The following is a 26,381-nucleotide window of genomic DNA, read 5'->3' on the forward strand; positions in this document are numbered from 1 at the left end:
CCTGCAGGGCTGTGGAGCTGGCTGATCCTCCAGCAGGGCCGGGGCCAGCCCATACATCCCACTGGCACAGGACGCCCCACCAAGAGCCAATCACCAAGCCCCCCCACCCCCCACCCCCACTCCTGACAGCTCATTACCACTCAATTAGGCAGGTGCACCTCCACGCACAGCCTTCTGACAAATACAGCCCTCCCAGATGCATGTTTAACATTCGAGAGAATTATATAGTGACAGCAAACACTAAACGCCTCACCCTTATCACTTGATTGCCTCAAGATTGAAATCCTATAATTGGCCCAGGCCAGCAGGAGGAAAAAAATAAATAAGCCAATAAATATGATGCAGTCGACTTGTAATTGAACAATTATGAATTCATATTCATAAGATGTTTGCTGGCAATTACAAAATGCCATCTGATTAGGTGCAATTTGAAATGACATTGTTCCATGCTAAAGACACTGTGGTGTCAGCCTAATAAAGGGAAGACACATCATAGCAGTGGCTCGGCCACCGACATGACCTCTAGAGATGAGAGACATGCTGACACAGTGGCTTGGCTGGTGACAGACGGGACTTGGCATCCATCGCTCTTTGTCCCCTAAATCTACTGCTTAGACTCCATCGAACTAAAAACTAACACCACCAAGGGTTGACTTTCAAATTTTAACACCAGTGGGCACAGACTGTACACATAACAAAACACAAGCAAGGCAAAAAATGTTGATCCCTTGAGAACAGATTCTAATCAAGATGAAATGATTTACAAATCTATTTAATAAGGCTTGCCAGAAGTCAAACTTGGCATGTAAATGCGGTGGGGATTAAATTTCATCGGCAACCAAGACTGTAACTGATCGCCTGCAGACAAAGGGGGAAGCTGCCAGTTTTTTCTCCCCCCTCCACTTCTCTTCCCTCCCTCCCTCCCTCTTTCTCTCCACTGCCTGCATTTTGCCTCGTGATCTCTCCCTGGCTATGTGGAAGGACAGGGGCAGTGCAGAGTGGTGCAGTACAGAGTGGAAAGAGAGAAAAGACAGAAAGGAGAAAGGAGGGAAGGGAGATGGAGACAGAGGAAGGGAGGAATAATGGAGATACTGAAACAGTGGTGAGGTGTAGAAGAGAGGTGGATAAAGAAGAGGAAGTGGAATCTCAAGGTCAGCATGAGGACACTGTGGTCCTCCGAGTTGGACAGAAAAACAGCCGCAGTCACCTCTGTGCTAATCAGCCCTTCAGCTGGCTGATGAGGTGACAGTTAGATGTGTGTGTGTGGAAAACCTTTCCCTTTGCTTTTTTGGCTGCAAATTGAAGGGGGCTGTTGGGGCGGAGTAACAATGTGTGTGTGTGAGTGTGTGCCACTCTGGGGTGTAAGCAGGCTGACGTGCTGCTTGTGGTGCCAGTACTGCGCTTTTTTTCCCCTCCTGCTTTTGCCTTCCCTTTCGCCTCTTTTTCTTGCATATTATGCTACAGTGACTGAAGCTGAACTCAGCTTTCCCCCGCAGTGAGGGCAAGAACACAACTGCCAATTAATGCTATATGCAGTGTGCCAGTGTTAACAGTGAGAGGCATTCTAGTTCAACTTGCTGCACTGTTTGAAAAAAAAAAAAAAGGTGGACTAGCTGTTTTCCTCGGGCGTGGCTAATCTCTCCTGGTCTCAAATGAACACAGCCCACAGCTGTGATCAGGTTTGTGACCCAACAGCTCTTGCAGCTTGTGTCTCATTGGGTGAGTTTTGTGTATCAGGCCAGTTGGCAAAGGCGAGTGTCTCCTCCGTCTATCCTTGGGTTATTTCTGACCATCTGTGCCCAGTCATTAACAGGCCTTTTCACAGTCAATTGTCTTGTTCGTCTACCCTCTTTTTCATCTCTCTTTCTCTGTGCATGATTGTGAGATGGCTTCTTTTTTTTTTCCTTGAATGTAAATGGCATAAGTTAGAAGAGGCCATTTTATTAGCTGGGTCTAAGGAGAGCTGTGGAGACATAGGTTAATTCAAAGTGGCATCATGGAGGATGCATCAAGCAGTGGAGATCAAATTACAGGGCAAAGCGCTCAGTGGTAGGAAAAACAAGCCAGTGGTATGCTGCAGAATGTGTGCGTGCATGCTGTGTGTGTTTAACAGCAAATGTATGTGTGTCTGAGAGACTGAAGGGGGGGGGGGGGGGGGCAAAGAAGACAGCAAAAGGAGAGAAGGAGGAGGAGGGTGTCCACAGAGGGCCAAGGGGGGATGGGGATGGAAGGAAAGTGGGAGCAAAAAAAAAGGAGGGGGGAGAAGAGGCTAACTGGGCCAGCATGCACACATCACCCCCTCCAATTAGAGTCACTCATCTATTTTTCCTACTATACATCAACCTCTATATCTGATGTTTATAATCGTCTGGGAAAGAAATAACTGAACACATCACTGCAGCAGCGATGGCATTCAAGAAAAAAGAGATATCCTCTGCCTGAAATGCATTTAGCCATTCCTTCCCCCTCACGCCTTTGTTATTGGTCTTTGTGCAATGATTTGCCTAAGGACCCAGATTTCCTAGCAACAGCCTGCCACCAAACATTTGGCAGGAGTTCAACATTCTCTCTCTTTGTGAGAAATGGCAGTGCTGCCTCCCTGCTCTGCGTCTGCCACCAGCCCTGCTGCTGCTGCTGCTGCCGCCGCCACCACTCCTGGATGAGCCAGACTGGCTGCAAGAGCCCTCTAATAATTCTGTTTTCATCCAATCACACCACATAGTAGCAGGCACCTTGAGAGCCTCTGCCAGGAATCATCAATCACCTCTTTAACACACATGCTCCAACAAACACGGACGCATGTGCGAGCAAATAACATGCTAACATACACACACGCGCCTGTGCACTGTCTGGTAATTAAATTTACAGATTAGAGCGTACAAGGCTGCTATAACACCCAGCTGTAGTTTAATGAAAATCAACAAAGCACATTAATACATAGCAAAGGTTGTAGCAAGAGGAGAAAATGTACAATCTGGTTGTAAATTGGGTAAATACATCTGAGTGCTCTCGACAAGGTTAATGGAGAGAGGAGGCCTTAGTGAACGCTGGTCTAGACACGCCACACAGTATTAAGTGGGAATAGCTGTGGCAGTGTATCTGGCTAAGTACTTTAGAAGTGCGAATGGGACTCTAATAAAGCGAATGATCCCCCTGTTTTGACAAAGAGGCCCAGGAGGGACGCTGAACACCACGTTTTAGATTCCAAGCACTGACAAACACCCATTTGTGGCCCTTCCATACCCCCTCAAATCCCACGGAAGCTTTTCCCTGCGCGCAAGACTGTCGGATGTGGGCAAAACCCAACTGCCAATTTGCAGAGGATGTGCCATGTTTGCTAATGCGAAGCAGAGGCTAAAAATGAGACCACACAAACTCTGAAGGATGGACTGACTGATCTGCTTTCTGGCAAAAGCACTAACAGCTTTTTTTTTGGTGTTTGTTTCTGCGACTGGGCGGCTAATTATAAAACCTCCATCATTATTGCACTACAGTACACTCATGTTTAGAGGGCTTGTGGGCAACAGGGGAAGCATTGTGAATTTCACTTGGGACAATATGCCAAGGAGTATGTTGATGGCTGGGCTGTAATGCTGATTTATGCCAATAATGGACTGCCTAAAGACGAGGAATGCAGTGCAATTTCAGGGCTATCATCTTGACTCCAGATCAGAGAAAAATGTTGATCTGCCGGAATTAAATATAATCCCAAACAGTGAAACATGAGCATGGCAGTCCATTCTGCTCCAGAAGCTGTAAGTGAAGACATTACCTCAGCTTGAGTGTGTGTGAATGTCACAAAATGCACATCTGTCCTTCTCAATCTGTGTGTTTTGTCTGTAAGGGGAAGATTGTGTAGGAGGGGGTAAAGCCGAATGAACTTGCATAATCAATTTTCACACTTACACAGCACCTGTTGGCTTGTCTTCATGTGGAAAAAAAAGGAAAAAGAAATGAATGAATGCATTACATGTAGAACAATTTCACACTGTGCAAGCAGCTTCATGCACAAAGACAAGGGTAAAATAGGGAAAATGGAGCCGTATTGTCTCAATAGGTAACATAGCTCATTTCACTCGACAAAGGATGAATGGAGATATTGACAATGTAGAAGGCGTGCTGAGGCATTTCCTGAATAAAGCCTCTTAACATTTTGTCCTCCTCTGGCAATGGAGTTGGGGAACAGTCATTTTGAATGCAGAGGGTCTCACTTACCGCAATATAATAGACCTTGGCTTTCTCCACCAGCTCCCAGTTGCTGTCCAAGTCCAGGTGTTTTTCCTTTTTGTAGCAGTTTGCCGCTGCCAGGTTAGCAACAAGGGACCTGCCGAGACAGACCCCATAAATCTTCTGCCTCGCTTATCATCCATCTTAATTTTGTCTCAAAAACATCCTTAAAAACACTCAGGCCCCAGACTTTCCTTTGTTCTTTCACGATATAAAAGGATGATAATGGTTTCTAAGAATGTCTGAACCAAGGTGATATAAAGTCATCTGGATGTCTTTATTTTTCTTTCATTACAGGAAATGGGTTATCTCACAACACACACATAAAAAAGAGAGATTAAAATAAGCGGAAGGATTTTCAAGGCCAACAATAAGCCACCGCCAAATGATTCATATTATCACATCACCTGGAAACATGGTCCATTGTTAACAAGGGTGGAAAAATGACAGAAATGCATTACTAAATGAATACTTGAGTGGAGTAGCGAGTGGTGGGAGCTGCAAAGTGAAGCAGGTGGCATTATCTTAACATAGCTCATTAGCCAGTCCTCGTGTGCTGTCTCTTTATGAGCGGCCATCAAAATGAGTGCAACCATCATAGCTACTTAGGGGACCATATGACAGGAGGGTGTTGCTACAGGAAGGGTGCGCTGCTCCCCACCGTTAGTGTCAAAGAACAGAGTAACAGTGTGCTAAGCTGATCAGAGTGCGATGACGCAGGCTAAGATGTGACAGCAGCATTGGGACTGCATTTGACCCGAGCTGCTGTAATGGACTCAAAGGTTGGAACAAGCAATGACAGGCGAAATGAGTGTCATTACAGAGGAAGTCCAACAGACATGAGAGGAGCAGAGCGCTATCAAACAACTAGCTCTAATGATATGATACATTTAGGAGGCAAAACTGAAATGCCACCGTGAGCAAAATACTCATCAGTTCCTCCAGTAACAGGCCAACTTTAGTCGATTCAACCTATTCTTATGTTAAAGTACAAGGACATGAGGACAATCTTGCAATATTTGCAAGATCACATGCCAATCCATCCTGCTGGGCTTCAAGCTACTGCATGTGCAGTGGTTCTGACCAGTCAGCATCAGGTGAGGAACTACCAGCAGTTAAGGACACATCTTGTGGTTTTGTGATGACAGGAAGAAGCCATCTGATTGGTTGCAGCCTGTGATTCACAAAAGGATGCCTGTGCTTTCTAATGACACATCTGAAATAATCAAAAGAAAATTGGACACTGTCACAAATGAAGTTTTCCTTTTTTTGATTTGATTTTTTTAGCCAAAACTCAGGCTGCAATTAGTTGCATGAAATTCTGAAATCCTAAAGGGACTTACTGATTGAACCTTTGATCACACTTACATTGATGTCTTTCTAAAATGTGATTATTCAATGTACAGTTTTTTTACAGACTGGAACTCAAACTATCAGATGTGACTGAGGGGAGGTAATTTTTTTTTTATCTTTGAGGACTCCTTGAGCACTAATCAAAGCCTGGGGGCTGTGACATACTGGCTTCCAATCCTTCAAAGCCATCACCAGTCCAATCTGGCCCCGCCGGCGACCTTTCCTCTGGCCTCCTGAGCTGTCTGTTAAACACCTGTAAGAAATATTACAGAGCTCGTCTCCCTGAGCACGGCACCTGACCTTTTCAGGTGTCAGAGCCCACATCAAACAAGCCCACTAAGACCATTCAGCAGGGCTGGCTCCCGGGGCGGTCAGGGTCCAGCCGTTGACTGACTGACAACTCCAGTAGCAGCGGATAAAGGGCTGCAGAGGAGAGGGGAGTGTTTATAGAAGGAAGTTATTGATCCACACCTGGTCTATCATGAACTGGGAGCCCTTACTGTTAGTGATATGGGTGTGAGTGTGTGTGGCTTTGACCTCTACTGTCTCAGGCGTGCTGATGAGGATGCTAGTGTGAGAGTCACCAGAGACGCTAAAGCCCCTTTTACAGTCGAGAAGGCTGACAGGTGAGAACTGGGATAGCCCAGGCATCCCTAACACATTGCTACTGTCAGCCTATAGATGGATGACAACCCACTGGGGCGGCAGAGACTGAGTGGGGGCCTGGAAAAACATGCTCAAGCTGTTCTTTTTCCTTTTGATGTGTGAGCTGAGATATGATTCCCTGTTATGACTTCCAGCCCAGAGAAGTCAACTGCCTGCCTGAGGAAGTAAAAATGAACTAAAATGACTCTTTCAAATCTGAGGCACAGGGTCGGTTCTTGGTCAAGGGTGATTGAAAGGTTGCAAACCTATTGTCTCCAGTGATGCAGGCTGCACAGGTACCGGTGGGCTCCTCGTTTTGCTCATAGTAATGGGCGTCGACGTGGGCTTCTTCGGCCTTCTTTTTCAGGATCTTACCGAACTGGTCCTTACCGACACACCCGAAGAAGGTTGCCACCTTATGGGGTTTCTGGATCATCCACTAGGAAATAGAAAATAAAAACAGTTAGAGTGAGCTCAGTTTACAAAATATAAGTCTGTTTGAGGGGTCAAGTTCAGCGAAGGCAGATGGCATACAAACTGTAGCTTCACAGCAAACATACTGCTTGTGATATATGAGGGCTGTGAGCTGTCGTAAACAACCCAGGACCAATTCCACTCCACACAGAGGCACTATTCTCATCCAAGCACTCTTTCCTCCCTGTGTGCTAAAAACAGTCTCATCTCCTTATTTACACAAACCCCATAATTCAAGGCTTCATCCTTCTTATGCAAACACAGACTCTGTGTGTGTGACAGAGTATGCACTCACTACCACAGGACACTCCCTGAACTGCTCGTTGGACATTTTTTTTCAGTCTCGACAGTCCTGATGTACTCACTGACTTTTACCTGATGAGGGGGGGTGGGGGCTGCTCAAATTCTACAGTGCTCAGGTTTAACCTCCAAAGATTTATTGACGTAGAGTACGTGCTGCTGTTTGCTCATTTTATTGCAGCCTCCTGTTTTGTTGCTGACGGGGGCCCCTTGTGAATGAGATGTTGCTGCTTTTGGGGATGACCTGTATATGTGTGAAATTAATCATTTCACACGACCAAATAGCATCTCGGTAGGAGAAGAAAAATGCATTTTCATCACCTATCCAGAGATGCACTCCTCCCCCCGACACCACTCCCACTATTCCCCCTTTCTGGTCTCCAGGTAACTTGTTCAGATGTGGAATAAAAAACAAATAATCAAATAGAACAAAAAAACTATACAGGAAGAGACTATTCTGAGCAAGACTGTTTTTTCAGGGCTGCCAATTTACAAACACAGCTGACCAGAGTGGATTTTGTAGATAAAATAATCTATTCACATTCTATTAATCTCTATTTTTGATAAACTATTCTGTGTAGTATACTTTTACAGGACTACTAAACAGATAAATTCTCACTAATGGCTACATGAGTGAATGTTGAGCCATTGATATTATTGACTGGTACTGGAACATAATGCAATACAGTCCAAACCAAAGCAAAAATATATAATTTAGTCCCGCCTCGATTAACGTTCCCACCGGCACTGTTAGCAGTTGACCAAAATATGAATATATTTTGGTCAACATATATTTTGACCAAAACAAAAGAAAACGATCATGTTGCTGGGCCAAATGTGTTCATTTGACATGTCACTATACCTGCAATGTAAACAAACTGTCGTTTACCTCTTCATTACAACATGTTTACCCTCTAATCACTTTTTTACTTGGCATAAATCGCTCTTTCCGTATTTTCAAATCACATTAATTTTAGGGTTGCAATCTGTGACATCACATCCTGTATTTAGATTGTGTTTTGGTCCTCGCTGCGTTCATATTTAAGTTGAACCGAACTAAACTTCTTCCGTTGTGCACCAAGAGAGCCATTGCACCAGAGTTTGTTTTATTTGAACCAAACCTGCCAAGTAAATTTGTAGTGTGCTGCACACAGTGCTGAGAGTGTTAGTAGAGCACAAATCACAGCAGAGCAGATGGGTGTGTGGAGTCAAGCGGCATCTTCATTACACTGGGAACTAGTTTATGAGATTCATTCTAGGAAAGTTAGCAAACAACACACCTATTATTTTCCCTTTTTAACAAAACTCTACCGTGACCCTGTCTCTTTAGTTACACATATAAATGATACATACAAACACTGTCAACATTGTCAATATGTGTACTGGCAACATGGCTACATAAGTCAACACTTGATTTTACTTTAATAGGTCGGTTGGTGAGCTTATATTCTCAGCAGTAGTGGCTGTGAAGTGATCAGTAATAATGTCACATATGCCTGCTGCATCTCTGCAGCCCTACCACGTGTCATCTTGAGTCATGGTTCAGTCACTCAACCATGCCTCAGACTCCCCACCTGGCCCAAATACACAAACACACAAACATGTACACATGCATGCAGCTCTTCTTCCCTAACCTCTTGCTGCGGGCACCTCACACTTATCAAGGTCACTGGCTCGGGTACACGTCAAGTCCAATCTGATTTTCCCTTCACCGTGATGAGCTCCGAATCCAAGGTTAGGAGCTGCAGGCTGTAAATAATGACAGCACGGCCCCTCCATTTGCAGGCCTCTCAGGTGGGAATAGAGAGGGCCACTCAGGGGCCTCAGTCCCTCTGATGACAGCATGGTGAATCACAGCAACCACGACCTCACAACTATAACCCCCCCCCCCCTTCCCCACACCTCCATCTGAACTCTCTTACCTCCTCCACCTTCTCTCTCTCTCTCTCTCTGTCTCTGACCGTCGGCTGTACTCTCACTGCCAGCTCAGCTTGTCATTTTACAGGGTCATTAACAAACACACATACACACTAATATGTGAGTACACAGTGCACCCACGCAGGGAAACGGCTAACACACACCATCTACACACACACAGAAATCCTCTCCAGTGCCACAGCATCAAAACTCCCTCCCTTCCTAAAAAAATAATAAAAAAAAACACCCCTGCTTTTGCCAGAAGCTGCTTTCCTACTCTAATAAACACAAAAAGGCAATAGATAAGAAAAAAATGTCTTCATTATGAGCATGTAAAAATGTATCTTGCACTTCTTTTTTTCCTTCTCTGTGGTGCACAGGAGCAAGGAGTTATATCAATTCATTTCCATCCCTGGCACCCTGCAGACAATCCCTCTCCATTCCCAGATTATGTGAGATAATACCTCCATTATGACAAAAGCGCGATTCGCAGGGTCGCCGAGAGGTCAACCAACCCTGTGCTGGGTATTCATGCTTAGTCACATCCCAATTATATCGCAGTGGCAGAGGCAGAAATTGGCAAATGTACATCAAGGCGCTTCATTACTGAGGGCCGCTCCAGTGAAATTAAGCAGCAGATGAGACAGAGTGAGATTTGCCCCTAGGCGGCATGTTAGAGAGAGAAATAGAGAGAGAGAGAGAGAGAGAGAGAGAAGAAAGAGGGAAGCTGAAGTAACAGATTTTCTGTGAAGGTGCTTGGAGCTTGTATTTCGCACAGCAGCTCATGTATATTTACTTAACTAGGGAGAACGCTGGTCCCCAAAGATTAATAAGTTCCCATGATACGCCACAGCATCGCATCTCTAGGTACGTTTAGAGAAACATAATACAAACAAGAGAGGAAAATATCCCCGAAAAGCACAGGGGGGTTAGATGCAGCACAGGCGTACTCGCTACAGGCAAAGTGATGATAAGTGTACATTATGTTAAGTGGAGAATAAGTCTGCCGTCTCTTTCTGTTTGGCTTCCATTTACCCAAATAATTTCACCACCCTCCACCCAAAACTGGCCCCGGGGCACTCAGATAGCTATTAATTATGACATCTCATGGCTGCAAGGAGCCCCACTTGGGGAGCTGACCTAGGCCTCCTCCTCAACATCCAGCAGCTGCCACTCTTCACTACGGAGGCAGCCGCTTCGCGTGGCAGCTTCCAGGAGGGCAATTACACAGCCCAGATGAGATGAGGCGGCTGAATGTTTGGGACTTGAGTGCTCAGACTGCCATTAGCACTATAAGCTATTACATTCTCTCTCCTTTTTTTCCTCCCCTCCCTCCTCCCATCTTCTCCCTCACTTGCTGCTGTATATTGATGAAGTGGTAATGGGACCTCTAGTTAGATATTCCTCCTGTAAAAACATTGTCTTGTTTCTAGTCTCCCTCAGGGGTCAATGTATTCTCCCGGAGTTGCTGGGAATCATTTCTGCTCTATTAATGATGCAATTCCAATGCAATTCAGATCTACTGAAGACGCAGCACAGTGGGCTTTTTGCAGTGGAGTTGATAGATGATGCTGTGTGTTATCCCACAGCTTGACAACAAAGTGGCGCCTCCCGCACGTCACGGGGAAGCTGGTTGGCCGTCACTCGCTTCCACGCTCTCACACCGCGCTCAGTTCACCCTTAAAGAAAAGGACAGAAGAGAAGACTCCAGTCTCCTTGCTTCACCTCACTAGCAGGTTCCTCTGGAGAAGAAAGAACATGACCATGCCTAATGATGGTCACATTAATTATAGGCTTATCAACCTCAGCAAAAATTCAATAGGTCTATTTATAGAGGCCTAAAATAGCAGAGGGCGAGGGTCGGCTTGCAGCAGCCTCCTCTAGCCTTCCTTTCCGAGGCTGATATCAGTGTTTCTCTTTACTGTGCAGTTAAAACAACTAGCAAACATCTGTCCATCAGGACCTGTCATAGTGAGCGCTTTTATATAAAGCACTAGTGGAGCAGAGGGCCCTCACCATGAGCGCTGACATTGATGAGGTCTGGCAGCTTCCATTAAATCACTCTTTCCTGTAAAGTGCCAGGCATCAAAGCAACCGGCCGAGGATTTTTCACTCAATCAGGTAACACACAAGCCACCCCCACCCTCCTCTCTGTCCTCTCAGGGGCTGGAGCCTTCTGGTCAATAACTCCAATCAGTTCAATTTCATGCACAGTTAGCCATGTTGGGGTGCTAGGGCAAGGCTCACGTCAGGGTTGCATATGTTGTTGCCGCTGTTGTTGTTTTTCTTTAATTTTTTCTCTTCCCTGGGAGGGTTGATAAGTGGGGTGGGGACCTGTACTGTGTAAAAGTGGAGACTAGCCAGGGCTAGCATGGTTGTTTTAACTCTGCCTCAACACAGCGGGCTCCCTGCCAAGCCATTAAAAGTCTCTGTGCTCTGCTTCAGTGACACAGCTAAAAGAATAGAGAGCAGGCGAGAGGGAGAGCTGTAAATGATCAACACGATAATGAGCTGATTATCAGTCAAAGGCATGGATAAGCTCTCTCTCCAGTAATTTCCTTTCAGATCAGTCAACCACATTCTCCTGTCTGCAATCAACACTCAAAGGGGAGGCATAGCATGTAGCCTTGATGGGAAACCGGCCCAATATCAGCTTCAAATATCCTAATCCTCGTTGTGTTCTGTACAGCGCCTGGCTCGTCCCTTGCTGACACACCAGCCTGGTGGGGAGGCTTGTGTATTGCTACTCAAGTCTGCTTTTGTAATGGATGTTTCACAGTTGTCATGCAGCTTTAGGCTCTGGCTGCAGGACAACATAAAGCTGACTGATGCTCTGCTGATGCTCAAATCAGCAGACTGTACTGTGCAATCTGTACATATTTGGACAGTGACTCATTGCCTGTTGTTTTGAAGATACTTATTTCACAACAACACAGGTTAAAGAGGTGAGTCTCAGCTTTAAAAATCCAATTATATGGAGATTTCTACTCAGAAATCACTTTCAGAGACTCAACGAGGCACAACAACAATCAGAAATGTGTGGAAAATTCTGGCCTTCCTGTCAAGATGACTTTGATATGACTTACACCATAGACTTTATATTGGCAGTACCCGAGTCCTCCTAACCTTCAGTAGGGAAGGCAAATCCAGATTCTCACAACTGTTTTGTTGTAGTTATTACAAGTATATTCAACCTATTTCTCAAAAGTTACATATCTTCCAAACATTTGATCTAAAAATAGCTTTTCCTACACAGGCTAATCAGAAAAAAGAACACCTGTCTGTCTCATCAGACCTGGAAGCTAATGTTAGCATAATCCCGAAATATTATTGTTAGCTGTGTAAATATTGAATGTTACCAAATTAGAATATAAATGGAATCTACATGCATGTAAATTCAGAAATGTGTTCACCTGCCTACTGTTTGACATACTCTTGCAATGTTATGTCCTACCTAGGAAGTTGCATATAGCATTTAAATACTATTAGGATAACATGAGATATTTAATGTTAAATGTATATATATATATATATATATACATACATATACATATATATATATATATATACATACATATACATTATATATATATATATATATATATATATATATACATATATATATATATATACATATATATATATATATATATATACACATACATGCATACATAAACATATTTATTTCTGTTTTTTTCATCTGAGTCAATTCTGGATCAGCCTCAGGTGGCCACTCGAGGTACTGCAGATTTTTTTGGTACTTCCCACTCGATTAATGTCTGAGCCATGCAGCTTAGTTTACCCATAAATCCTTTGATGTTTTGTGTCTATGGGAGGTTTTATGGGATTATTCCTTAAAGTCTCCATCCCCCCCTTTTTTAGAGGATAAGGATGGTGAAACATTTCCTCATTAGATACTTTGCATTAAAATACCATGCAAATGCAAATCAATTTGCATCAGCTACTGCTATGCAAATACACTCGAGGCCACAGCAAGATTACATAATTAATCAAGAACCAGTAATTTCATTGCTGATTCTCACATTTGTGTTACTTAAGTGCATGCAACAAAAGGTCCGTGGATGAAAGCTGCACCCTGGCTCTTTATATTTTTGGCAGAAAGATGCAGGTGTCACAATGTAATGGAGAATTTATCTTTTTTTTTTTTTTTTAAACTGATTGTCATCTTTACTACTTCAGTTACACAATTTCAAATGCATTTCAGATTTTTTTTTATGCACAAATTGAATAAAAGTATGTGGACGGTAAGTGTGCCACAAGTGAAGGGGAAATAAAGCAGTCTGTCTCGTCTCAACACTGGTACACTAGCCCAGGGAACTGACGTTAGACAACACAAAACACCACAACAAACGAAAGGCTTGCTTGCGTGTCCATATACAGGAGAGTGTGTACGTGTGTGTGTCACAAAAGTGGTGGTGGGTGGGGGAGGTGACAGCGCCCAGGAACAGCCCCCGATGATAAGTATCAAACTCGATGACGCGTCGACACACTCCATAGGTTCTGATGTTAAACGCGACAAGAATGTCCCCAACAGTATCTCTACACCCTCTTCAGAGAGCTATCAAAGGGCAAGTTCAGTGAGCACACAAAACAAACCCCTCCACCCCCTCCCCATGACACACACACACCTAACACATCTCACTGCAGCATCTTCGCGCTGCATAGGAATCAGGAATGTGTCGCTGTCTCCAGGCGCCAAGTTTATCTAAAAAGGAAACACCTGAATTTTTTTTTCTGGCTCCTCTCATTCCTCGCCTCCCTTGTTAAACACACAACCTTGATTTTGTTTCTGTTGCCCGGAAGGGGTGAATTATTTACAGGATAAACAAGGTGATGTTGTTTCAGTCAGTCAGAGCCAAACTCCCCTATCGCAGCAACAGAGAGGCAGACGGGTTTACCTGGCAGGCATGATGGGCTGAGCTCGGATACAGAAGCCGGAAAGCAGCTTCACAATGGCGGGCTCTACAGTGATACTTATCACAGGGAGGGGGCCAAGGAGGAAAAAATACCTCCACACCAGATTCATGGGCTGGGAGTCCCAGACTGCTGGGTTGTCCTCTTTATCTGCAGAGACAATGGTGGCTATAATAGCCTATGAGCTGATTTACTGAGTGTGAGTGTGCATGAAGTGAGGATGGAGGTGTTATTAAGTGATCATAAAGTAGCATTTGTGTTTGCAGGGGCTGTCGCCATATATGGCTTGGGTGGAGTGATGATGAGGGACCTTTGCTGTTAAAGCCTCTATAATCCTATCTGTGGTCTATGGGCTCCAGCTGGTGGGGATGCAGCTGTGCTTGGCCCCTGCACAGGTGAATCAGTTCTGGGTCTTGATTCCACAACTCCCCTGTATGCAGGGTGGTGGATTTGCACGCTGCTTTGATCGTGCCGAGGTGGCAGCACTTTCCTCCCTCCCCCACTAGATACAGTGACAGTACGGGTGATCCGTGTTAGTGAAGAGATTTTTTATTTTTTATTTTTTTTTACACATATGCCAAATGACAGTTCTGGTTGAGGGCTTAGCACAGGTCAGGCCCGGTTAAATTCAATGTGGCAGTGCAGAAAATTCACTTCAAAACAGAGCTGCTGGGGGAGCGTTGGCTCTAATGAGTGTTATGACTGCATTTTGTGACATAGTTCTATCAGCTGCAAACTGATGAGCAGGATCATCCGACAAAAACAATCCACCTCAGACTTTATTAATCCTAATCTCCCCATATAGATCCACTGTTGGATCACCAACACACTTTATTTTACTTAAACAGTTAATCAGACATATAGAAAGTAGGTCCCTGAACATAAGCTGCTTAAAACGTGACACAAATTCAGTTAATGGTGGTCGTGCTACGTTATTTCAGTTGCATGCTTGTGTTTTTCAAGGAAATCAGGCTGGAAACAGCTGACGCTTCACATTCATCAGAAATGAGCAGACAAAACAGCTGTGCTCCCAGCTCTGACCTCTGACCCAGTCTGCAGGTTTGCGACTCATTCACATTTAAACACACTGTTTTACTCTGACAGGGACACAATGGGAGGATATGATTTGGCCCTCGGCACAGATCGAAAAACAACATTCCTAATGTCTTTACACACTGTAGCAAGATCCCGCTTATCATATTACTCATGCCTTTGTGTCCTTTTCTGCAGGCACAGAGGTTTCTCTTCATGTTACCAGCTGGAAATATCAGTGATGAGCTTCTCCGCTTACTAAGCGCGCCGGTGTAAAGGCAGTTTGTGCAGATTCTGTGGCCGGCTGGCTGCACAGGTAAGCAGAAAATAGCTCTTAGCTCTGGCCTGACCTTGAGAAGGATGCCATTCAATCAGTGAGCTCACTGCAGTAAAGGCACTATCATTGCACTAATAGACTGAATCTTCCTCTCTGCCTGGATCATGGACAATGCATGGATGACTTCCTACTGCTTGACAAGTTAAAGGGGCAATTTATTCAATAAATTAAATGGAGGAAATAAGACATGATGGAAGAAATACTGGTGCCGCTGTTGGGCGGATATAGATTGAACTTCTGTAACAGTCTGTACACCTAATTTAATTTTCAGTTTATAGACATAACAGAATTGGATGACGGCAATTGACAAAACAGTTAAAATGCAAGACTGAACAGACTGTGCTCGTGTTCTCATTGCCAAGAACGAACATCAGAGGTGGAGAGTGTGCAGTGCGCTCCTTATCTACACCCCATCATCCAGCTGGAAGCAGACAGAGTCAAAGTAATAACATGAGATTTAAAAAACAGTTGCCCGCTTTGAACTTTTGAGGCTGTGCGATCAAATTCCACCTTATCAACTGGCAGCTTAAACAAGTTGTGTTATTTTTCTGATGGCTTACAGAGAGAGGGAGAGGCGGAGAACAAGCTGGAACCGTCATAACTACTGGCTGCTGCAGTGCATCGTGACAAACAACGGAGAAAAACTTGGGATTTATTGCTCTGATAACCTTCCAGATTCCTTCGGCTGGTGCTGTATGCCAGACAACTCCAACAGAGTTATGCATCATTAATCCCCATGAACACTGCCAGTGATAAATAATGCTCTGCCTCCCTATGAAAAATAAGGCAGTTATTACCAAACTATAAAGAATGGTATTTGTATCATCACTTCAAGCAGATAATAATGCGAAGATATGATGTTTCAAGGATTCAAAAGCACACTGACAGTGACAGTGAGCAGTATATTTCTGCTCTCATCGACGTGTTGTTGGGGAAAGAACTCTCAATAAATAACGGCACTTGAGCTGAGCAAATCAAAGATCTTTATATCCATGCCATAGTACTTGCAATACTGAGCAGACACTCAAGCTATCAAATACCGTTCAGCACATAATAAACTATGGTAAATAATGACTTAGCTCCATCTTTGCAATCATGAATAGCATAGCAGCAAATAGCAGGTAATCAGTTAGAGCACAACAAAAATAAAGCGTGTCAGGAAACCTGTTGCACGACGTTTCCCCACAAAGAGCGGCTTATTTCACTAGTCTGATAATTTCTCAGGGCTCAGACTTGAATCTGGTCCAATAAACATAGTAATACTATATCCCCTACAGGTGTAAATTCTTGGTGGTTAAGCAGTGCAAAGAGAAACTAGAAGGAGCTCTGTTTGATACAGAGATGTTTCCAGCACCAGATGCTGTGGGGCCCTCTCTTGTGAGAAGCCGGGCGAAGATCACTTACTTTCCTATTGAGAGTTGGAACATAAATTCAAACCCTGCTATAAATCAAATATAAATTTTCAGCTCCCCTCACTTTCCCGGGAACGGCTGCAATAACAATGTCATTCGACTCTGCCTGGTTACCATTAATGCTCTGGATTCCATCCATGCTAACGATTTGGTGCTGTATCCTGTGCGTTTTACAAACCCCACAGAAAAAAAAGAAGGGAAATATTACTGACCTATTTAATGCTTTGCAGGTTAAGAGAAGAAACTGAGGTCTGTGGGAGATGCTCTTTACATATACAGTGTTTCCAAACTCTCTCAAAATGGATTCTCCATGCCAGATATAACACCCTGTGCGCCAATAACTTTAATACACTGAAACTCTGCGACTTTAACATTTTCAGACAGCAAAGTTTCCGAGCCAGAGAAGGAGGACAAAGCACTCCAGCTAAAGCTAAGTTGAGTGAAAAATGTGATTTCTATTTAGATATTGTTCTGCGTGCCAACCAGCTTTCCCTTCTGCCAAAAAACTGAATTCGATCTCATTCAGTCTATTTTCTCCTTGAAATCACAGACGCATAATAATCTTTAAAAACTCAGCGTGGGCAGAGACTGATTCACCTAACTCATCCCACACACATATTTACTGGAATGGCCACATATCACAGTCTGAGCATGTTTTTATAACCTAAATATATACCGTCTAGTATCAGAATCCAATTCATATATTTGTTTCACACAGTGTAAACAGACTTTTTAATTCCAGTGAAACCATAACCCCAAAGTGGAGCACGGCAAGCAGATTCTGGTTACAGAGCCTGTTTGGAGAGGGAGCCATTCTGGGTGAAGCACACTTTACTTTTTAAGCAAAAAGCAAACCAATTTCAGTGCAACACCTGCACCCTTCTGCCCTGTTGGCTTTGGCGAGGCACATTCAATGAGTTTCCAGCCAACACTACAGAGCTGTGTGCCTGTAAGAATCTGCACTGACAGAAGGCTTTTAGAGAAGAACCAAGGTCACAACTACAATAACACAGCACAGAGGATCTGTTCAGAGCCAGGAGGAAGAAGTGCAGCATGTCTCTCACACCCTTGAAATAAAAACCAATGAGTGCAGATTGATACAAGTTCAATAAACTTAGCTTCACTTTGTAACCTCTGCAGAAGGACTAAATAAGCTAAAGGATAACAGCTGTGCTTGTTCTTACGGTATTACACACTTAATATAAACCCACTCTGTCAGTGTGGCCCAGAACTAATGGTTGTGGCCTCCAATCTAAGCAGTATTAAAAGGAGAATCTGCTTTATTTCCACCTGGCATATTTCCCATTTCTGTGGCTAATGTGGCTCTTTGTAAGTGCTATCTATTGTAGAAGGGAATCAAATAGTTGCAAATGATAGCATGTTTTGCATCTTATGTGAGTAGTAACGTTTAAAATGAGAACTTTACTAACTGTATTAGTTTGTACTTATCATCATGTGTAGCCTGAGAGCTGAGTGCACAGAGCATAATAACATACCATTAATAGGTAATAAATCCAAGTAATAGTGCTGTAACAATCCCACATTTGCTAAACTCTATACAGCTGCATTATAAAGCACTAGTGTGACGGTCTGAAAATGGAAAGGGCAACACAACACATAAGCATGCATACAACACTCAAATGGTACTGCTTTGCTTTGTATTTTCCTTATCCGGATGCAGATTCCTATTGACCGATTGATAAGACATTATAGTAAGACATTTTTAAACTGGTGGTGTTCTAAAGATTAAAGGATATAGCAGCAATGGCAGTGTGCCTGATCTGACTGTCCTGCAGTTTTTACCAGTGTTGTTGTTGAGGAAGTTTGTGCTGCTGGGTTAAAATTCATAATTTATAATATTCTGTGTGCCTGGATTTAAAATACACACTGCCAACAACCATAAAGAATAAAATCACAAAGGACTCTTGTATTGGAGTCTATTGCAGTGTGTATATATTTTTCTGGTAAAGTCATTTTAATAATTGTTAATGACGGGAAAACCCCAACAGGCTTCTTTAAAAAAAAAGGTTGTCAGAGAAATCACTACCAGCTGCCAGCCACAGGAATCCAGAAATGCCAAACCAGCACTTTGTGATTGGCATAAGGAAGTTACACCCACTTTGTAATAATATGCTTCTCTTTGGTGAGGTGCCAAATGGGTTGCTGCCAATGTAGACATGACAGACTGATCAGATCATTCCGTGCAAAAACATCAGGCCAAGGAAAACTGTAATTATTTGTCTGAGGTCGAGGATAGGCCGCTGTAAAACCTGTAAATACAAATGAGATATAATATATAGAACAAATCAAATAATGATGACTCCGCTCAAAAAGATTACATCCGTTTTTCACACCTAGTGTTTGACAAGATAATTATGAGATGCACTTGCAATGGAATAAATATTCTACACTAATAGAATGAATGGAGAAATGACTGATGTTGGTACAGTTTAGCAGCATGACACTGATCTGCGGTGAATGTCGGGTTTGCATGAAATAATTCAAATAAACCAAAAACCTTTCAGAACAACTGTAGTCATGCATCTTCCTCGACTCCACCACACCTGCTCAGGCTCGTCTGTAATAACCTGCTCTGTCTGCTCTGCAGGTGTAGGCTACACATTTACTCCAGACCCATTTACCACAAATACACACTACAGTCTGTTATATCCCTCCACCAGCCCTATTTCTTCTTCTGTCACCGCACCATCTAACAGTGTCAATCCACAACCCACCGAGCCTTGATGATACATTTACTTTCCATAAATCAATTTCTGAAAGTCAGCAATTACCCCCCAGAACAGTGAGTCAGAGGTAATCAATAAGTCAGAGGCCCTGAAGATGCTCAATAGTCTTCCTGTCCACCTGCTTCAAAACACATGGGTTTTTACAAGTCAGTAATAACCATCTGACTAGAGTGCAAAAGAAGAGCTGACGCTTCCGCTCAGTCACACATATCAATCTTAGATACTACAACAGAGGAACTTTAGTAGTGATGACTACAAATAGAGATAATGGCAACCACACAGAGTCATCCTAATTCCAAGTTCTATCCCTCCCATGCAGTGCATTTCAGCTTTAAGTACCTGAACTACTAATGGTTGCCATTATGGCTACTTGGTAGAAGGGGTGGAACCCACACACAGGAAGGCTACAGGAAAGATGATTGTTACACCATACAAATGCTGCCAAAGTGCAACTATACTGTTGTTGTATTGATGCTGTCATTACATTTTTTCTGCTAATTTATTAGTCTATAATGAATCAGTACAGAAAAATGCAGCGGCTGGCATTAACTCAGTAGTTGTTGCTATCATACTTTCTGATGAGTTTGCAGCTCGCTGTTTTTACCTGGAGAAAATGATTTGCTAGTCAGTAAGAAATGCATGGAAATGTAGAATCCAAAGTGAGGCACAGCACCACCACCTGACATATACAGCTTCCTGAAAGACCCCTGAGACATAAACTGTGATGTGACATTCCCCAGCTTGTCCCACTGCTTCTTTAACAGCACCTATCAGAAGCAGAGATTTAATTTCTTTACATGTTTACCTTTGCTTCATCCCCTACCTGCCCCTCCCTCCTCTCTTCCTTCCCAGGAGACAAAGCAGGCAGACAGCTCTAATAAACAGTGGCATGAAGGCTTACAGTGAAGGCGTATGCCGAGGCAACCGATGTGATCAATTATCGAGTGGCCGATTCTCTTTAATTAGAGGGTTTAAGTATTGAGTTAGCCTGGGTGGGAAGCTGAGAAGCAGCATGTAAACCAACCTCATTACACTGCAGTGATTCACCTCCCAGGAGCTGTGATCCACACAGTGTTTACACCATACATTTGTTTCTGTGGTAACATATCGAGTGGAGGAATGGCTTGGTGACAGACCCAGTTCCTCCCCCCCCTCCTCCTCCTCTCCTCTCCTCTCTCTCCATTTTCTTTCTTTCACTCTCCCTCCCACTCACTGCTGAAGAGGCTGTCACACTGGTTTGCCTTTTGTTGTGGAGAGTCTGGAGAGGTAGCACAATGTGTCCTAGTTAAAGCAGTGCCCCATCTGCCCGGCATAATTAGACAATTATGCTGGAAGGATCCGTCATTAATTCCTTTGTGGTGGCCAATTTCGCACCACAAAGAGGTCTCAGGTTTAGTTTTTCTTTGCAGATCTCTGCTCATTTACCCTGGACCCTGTTATCGTCCTCAAGTATTGATACTGTGGCAACTTGGGGCCAGAAAATATTCTCCTGCCAATATTGACTGGTTTGTACTGTTGTAGTGAAGGCCAAAGGGAATATTGGCTGCTGTCTTGCACTGAATAAAAACAAGCAGCTAGGAAACAGCAATATGAAAACAAAGCCAAACAACCATGGTTAATGCACAGAGGTATACTGATGAAATATGTATTATGTGATATGATCCTTGTGTGCAGAATATTTGGAGTGCAATTGAAGAATGAGTGTTTTTTTACCTACTAAAATGCCACCAAAATTAAGTCATTATATCCAGATTGAAGAAAGGAAAAACTAAATAAACATTTCATGACTTTTTTTGAAATGTCACAGGTACTGAAACTGGTGCTAGTTGCCTACATTAATGAATTGAGTACAATGGTCCATCTTCTAATCAGATACTATTTTTTTTCAGTGGTAAAATATCACTGTTAATTCTGGCTTCTTCTTTGTTCTAAAACTGTAGTTTCCAGAGGTAGCACCTCTATCTATTATCACCTATTTTAAAATGGCACATTGACTGTAGTTGTGGTTCATTGAATCTCTAAAATACCCATCATTCAAATTTCCAAACTGTTCCAACACTTCCTTTACAGTTCACACATGGGAGGCATCTTTTTTACATATTATTTCACACATGCAGTAAGTAGCAAGACTATCTTTTGTCTTAAGTGACGTTACAGTTGGCTATTTATTTCAGCATTTATTTTTATTGTGAGGTTTCTCAGTTGTTTTGCTTCTTCATCTCTCCAGCAACCTGTTTAATATCTCATCTGACAGACAGATGAATACTGTCCCCTAAACTATGCAGCTGTTATAGATAGATAGTCATTAGTTTACTTATCTGGGACCTAACCTAAGTCGTTGTGGAATATCAATCATCATAGCACATTTATAATATCATCAAATAGAATAAAAACTACATTCAGCCACTGACATCTTAAATCTCAGCTTATACTAACAATAAGAACAAATTGTTGAGTGTTTATTATGTAAAGAATAATGCAGGAGTGAAGAAGGGACTGATTCCAGGCACAGTGCACGACATCACTTCAACCCCCGTATTCAGCTAACCAGTCTTTACACTTAATTACAAGGAACTGGCAGACCTTGGCTTTGTATGTGTTATTGTGGAGCAACCTGCTGCCTGCAAAAGTACAAACTGTAACCTCCTTATCAAACATACGTGTTGCCACATTAAGTACCTCACAGTTACACCGAGTTGTTCAGCTAGACATGTGGGAAGATATTTTACAATGTAACTCAAATCTGATTAGAGCAGTGATCTAATCAGCCATGAATTCATCTGTGAAGACAAGCAGGCAAAGAGAAAATCACCGCAGAGAATTCTGTATAATTATCAAAAATCTCACAGCGGTACATTAAAATTCTAATTACGACATATTATCTTAATTGCTAAGGAGATGCAAATCAAAACAAGGTTAACGCTGCTCCCTTAACATGCAGGAGAACATGTGGTGGGAACCTCTTCAATATTCACTGAATCAGCTTGACTTGTTCGACATGAGAGGCTGTCATTTTGTAATGCTTCCCCCTCTTAGGGGCGATAATCCTAGCTGAGAGCAGCAGCACAGTCGTGCAACAATAACACAGAACAAACATCTAATTGCTGTGCATTCATTTCCGTTTATTGTATTAAACAAAGACGATGACAGCTCATCGCAAGCCAAGCTAATGTCACTGTCCAGAGAAAATACTGTACTTCCAAAATGTCAGCCCTTCAGAAGCAAAGAAAACTTCAACCACAATCTGTGGCTCAGATGTATAATTGGCAATTATCCCAAAACAAAGAGTTTACTCCTGGCCAAAAGCGCTGCAACAGAAACACCCCTGTATAATATGCATCAAGTACAGGAAACAGAGGGAGGGGAAAAAAAGTTCTCAAGAAACTGCAACTCCCAATGGAAAACAACAAATTGCATGCCATAAATTGTATCTGACAGGTGCACACTGTAACTCTGCAGACATAAGACAGCCAGATGACAGCAGGCACATGGGGTAATGGTGACAGGAGAAGAACATGCCATTGAACATGGATTTATGAGGAGGCCTGGACTGAGGCGATCCATCAGTGAAGTCACATGGCATCAAACACGGGTTCGTTAAAGACGTGTTTAAATGAGGCTTTGGAGGGTTTCAAAGAGAGCAAATACACAAAAAAGAGTGAAGTGTGTGTGTGTGTGGAAATGAGCAATTTGATGCTTTTTAGCAGAGGAAAAAAAGTCTGTCACCACCCACAAAGGTGATTTTCAATCCAGTGCAGTCTTTTAATTGGAGTAGTTATGCTTTGATAGAGAGCTCCCATTTCTCCGGAGGTTCTCACAGTAAGGTAATTACAGCGTGTGGCAGCTTTAAAGTAACTACAGCCATTTTCTGAAACATCAGATTCCTGACAGAAAATAATAAACTACAGCTACGCCATGTTTTCACTAAAAGATATTGGAGTTTCTCTACCAATTGGCTTTGGGATGGTGGTTATCCACATACTGTAAATTGAGTTTCTCACTTTCTCCCTCAAACACACACACAGTGCAAACACTTTCACAGACATGCAGTCCTCCACTTGCTGGACAGAAATAAATGGAGACCCCAGGAGTTCCCTTTGGCCCTGGCCCTAGCAGTCTATAACAGAACCGACAGCTCTGATCACTCCTGAGAAAGCAAAAGCTGCTCCGGGATCGCTTTACAATTCTCAGGGGCTCGGATAACCTGATCTTGAACTGATCCTGAGCACTGATCCTTTGGTATTGGGTTAGGAACGTGTGAAGGGGCCTGTTGAATGAGCTCGCTGGATATCAACATCCTCACTCTGTGTTGCTCCATCCCGGCAGATTGTTTGACTTGATTAGTCTCTGCCCAAGTGTTAGACTACCCAACGCCAAGCCCTCCAGACACCAGTATCAGTGTGTCAGAGGGAAAAGCGTTCTCCCAAGTCTCAAGGTGGAGCCCATTACCCTGAGTGAGAGCACTGTAAGTTAATAGGATTTGCTCCCGATCAAGAGACTGAGCTATTTCCTGAGGCTGTTACAGGCCGAAGCACAAAAATAAATGTTCCTTTATTCAACACTATTAAGCGTCTCCCCCTCCAAAAAACTCCCCACCACCAACCACCCTGACCCCACCCCTCCTCTTTCTCCTTGTTGGGATATCTGTTATTGCTGCAGCAGGTTGTGCCCTCCTTCTCTTGTGTTTTTTTTTCTTTCTCCCAAGCAGCCAGTAAAAGCAAAAGGTTGGCACTTTTTGTCTAAAGGAGCCATTTGTTCAGGTGAAAATGAAACTTGCATGGTAAGCAGAGCCGGGCCTGCTGTTGGACAGGGGCAGAGGGGATTCCAGATTAATCATACGGACTATACACCGTGAGGATATTCATTGAGGAGTAATTTCCAAGGGGCTTTATGTAATATATTCTCCCCATGAGGTAAAACCTTGTAGCAGGGAGAAAGGATAATAGAGTAAGAGGATCATATAAAAATGTTTGCTGCTCCAACCTTTCACTCTGAGCTTAACCCTGACCTCAGATTGTAATTACAGAGTTAATTGCCAACTGATCTAAGGAGGAAGCTCCATCCCACTCTACTGCAGATGTCAACTGGGCTTAAGAGACTCCTTTTTAAGTGCAACAGATCACAGATTGTCTTTTATAATTTAAGGATTTTGGGGCAATTAGCACTCATGTTGAGTATTTGAGTTACAGCACGCTGTCATATCTTTGTTCATTAATCAGTCATTCCTCTCCGTCATTTCAGCTCTCAATATACAGTATCTTCTGTGACATTAAGTGATTCTGAGATATTAAATAAATGCCCACACACCTAGATATCTACAAGATACAACATTATATGGATGTATAGAAATACTACACAAGTTACCATACAAGAATCACTTAGAGATAAATACAAGTACATGCAATGAGAGTTGTATGACTCATCACCCTCTGCCAAAGGCCATCAACTTATCAATCAGCCCTAAATGATTCCAACTGAGCTTTTAAAATGCTGTGGTGAAAACTAATTTTTATTACTTTACAGGTGACTTTGAATACATTTGCCATCTTGTGGTAGATAATTAAAGATAGTATGGAAACACAATAATACTGTGATAGTGATTTCAGCCTTACAACCATATAGCATAGCCCAGATAGTAACCAGTATCCTTTAGTGTGCATGACAACACACAGCTCCAGTTGTGACAGCTTAAGACAGAAAATAAAGCACATTAGACTATATAATAAGCCTCTGTGAGTGAAAAAAAAAACAGACAGATTTCCTCTGGATTTGTTTAAAACCTTAAGAGAGAATAGAGCTGGCGCATTTCACGGCAGATCTAAGCACAGCGCACTCAGGAAACCTGAATGTCTTCAGTGAGTCAAATAGTTAAGTTGAGCCGGTGCTGCCATAAACCCGGTGGGAGAGCTTGGAATAATCTAGGCGATGTTAATGATGCAATTTATATGTGAGGGGACCGGTGTTTGGCAGGCTCTTTCCGTCTGAGCGGGCTGCACAACCCAGCGAGCTCCCAACACCCCCTGCTAGATGGAGGGGGTGGAGTAGGAGGAGGATGTCAGAGCCCATGTGAAAAGAGGGAGCGAGCGAAGCACTGATAAGAGCCATTACTATTAGTGTCTGTCTGTCACCTGCTGTGCGTCATCCAGCCTTCTCTCTCTCCACATGCGCCCCCATCCCCGTCGCTCCATCCCCATCCGTTTTCCTGAGGCACATCACTTCAAATTTGCACTCACCTACACATTTTCCATCCTGTCAAAGATATACTCAGCTTGGCTCAAAAACTGAGCCAAGCTGCACTCTGAAAACTACTGTGAGCTTTGTTTCAAAACAGTGGTGAATTAGTGAAGGTGCAGACAGCTGCCAGCGTTTATTCGATAAACAAAATAGCTATAGATGAATAGCTGAATTGGCACAAGAGGACGTGGTATTCTAGACATACCGTTTCTCAGTTATTCTGAGCCAACACAAAGCCTAATTTGGTATTTCATTTATTACTTGGCACAATTCTGCAGCTCCTTAAACTTATGAACTCGGGAGAAATGAACAGTAATTGCAGGCTGTTCTTTATTTTCTTAAAACCTTTTTAACCAAAATATTTAAAGCTGTTTTTCTCAGTTGCTATGCAACACTTCAACCGCAAGAGTGGGAGCATGCTGAGAATGTGCCAAATAAATACTACTGCCACAGACATTCTGCGGGGAAATATGAGAGAGGGGCATCGTTCAAAAGTCACATGAAAATGTAGAACAGTTGTGTAAAATGCACAATCATCCTTTCATTTACCAGTTACTTGACCTGTGTCAACAGATGATTCCAACAATGGTTCGTTTAATGAACCATTGTTTACAGTCTGGAAGGCTCTCAGACCATTCCACAGCCATGTGAGCACATTTTTTTTTCCCCCAAATGTACAAGTGCTCTGCTTTTATCTGCAGAATACAGCGACGTGGCAGGCGTACCAAGTGTCCTGTGCAAAATATCATTCCGTAATTTGACATGAGA

At 43.1% G+C, this 26,381-nt stretch overlaps 1 protein-coding gene across 2 annotated transcripts in view; it reads right to left on the reverse strand.

Annotated features, from left to right (window-relative positions):
- Positions 1-26,381, reverse strand: part of LOC114452015 (adenosine kinase-like) — an 89,664-nt gene that overhangs the window by 44,699 nt on the left and 18,584 nt on the right. For both annotated transcript variants that reach the window (XM_028431080.1, XM_028431081.1), the window contains exons 5-6: positions 6,492-6,664; positions 4,216-4,324 (exon numbers count right to left, since the gene is read on the reverse strand). In XM_028431080.1, the coding sequence (XP_028286881.1) occupies positions 4,216-4,324; positions 6,492-6,664 (282 nt within the window). The remainder of the gene's footprint in view (positions 1-4,215; positions 4,325-6,491; positions 6,665-26,381) is intronic.

The sequence above is a fragment of the Parambassis ranga genome, chromosome 19 (genome assembly GCF_900634625.1).
Source record: "Parambassis ranga chromosome 19, fParRan2.1, whole genome shotgun sequence".
Taxonomy (NCBI): Eukaryota; Metazoa; Chordata; class Actinopteri; family Ambassidae; genus Parambassis; species Parambassis ranga.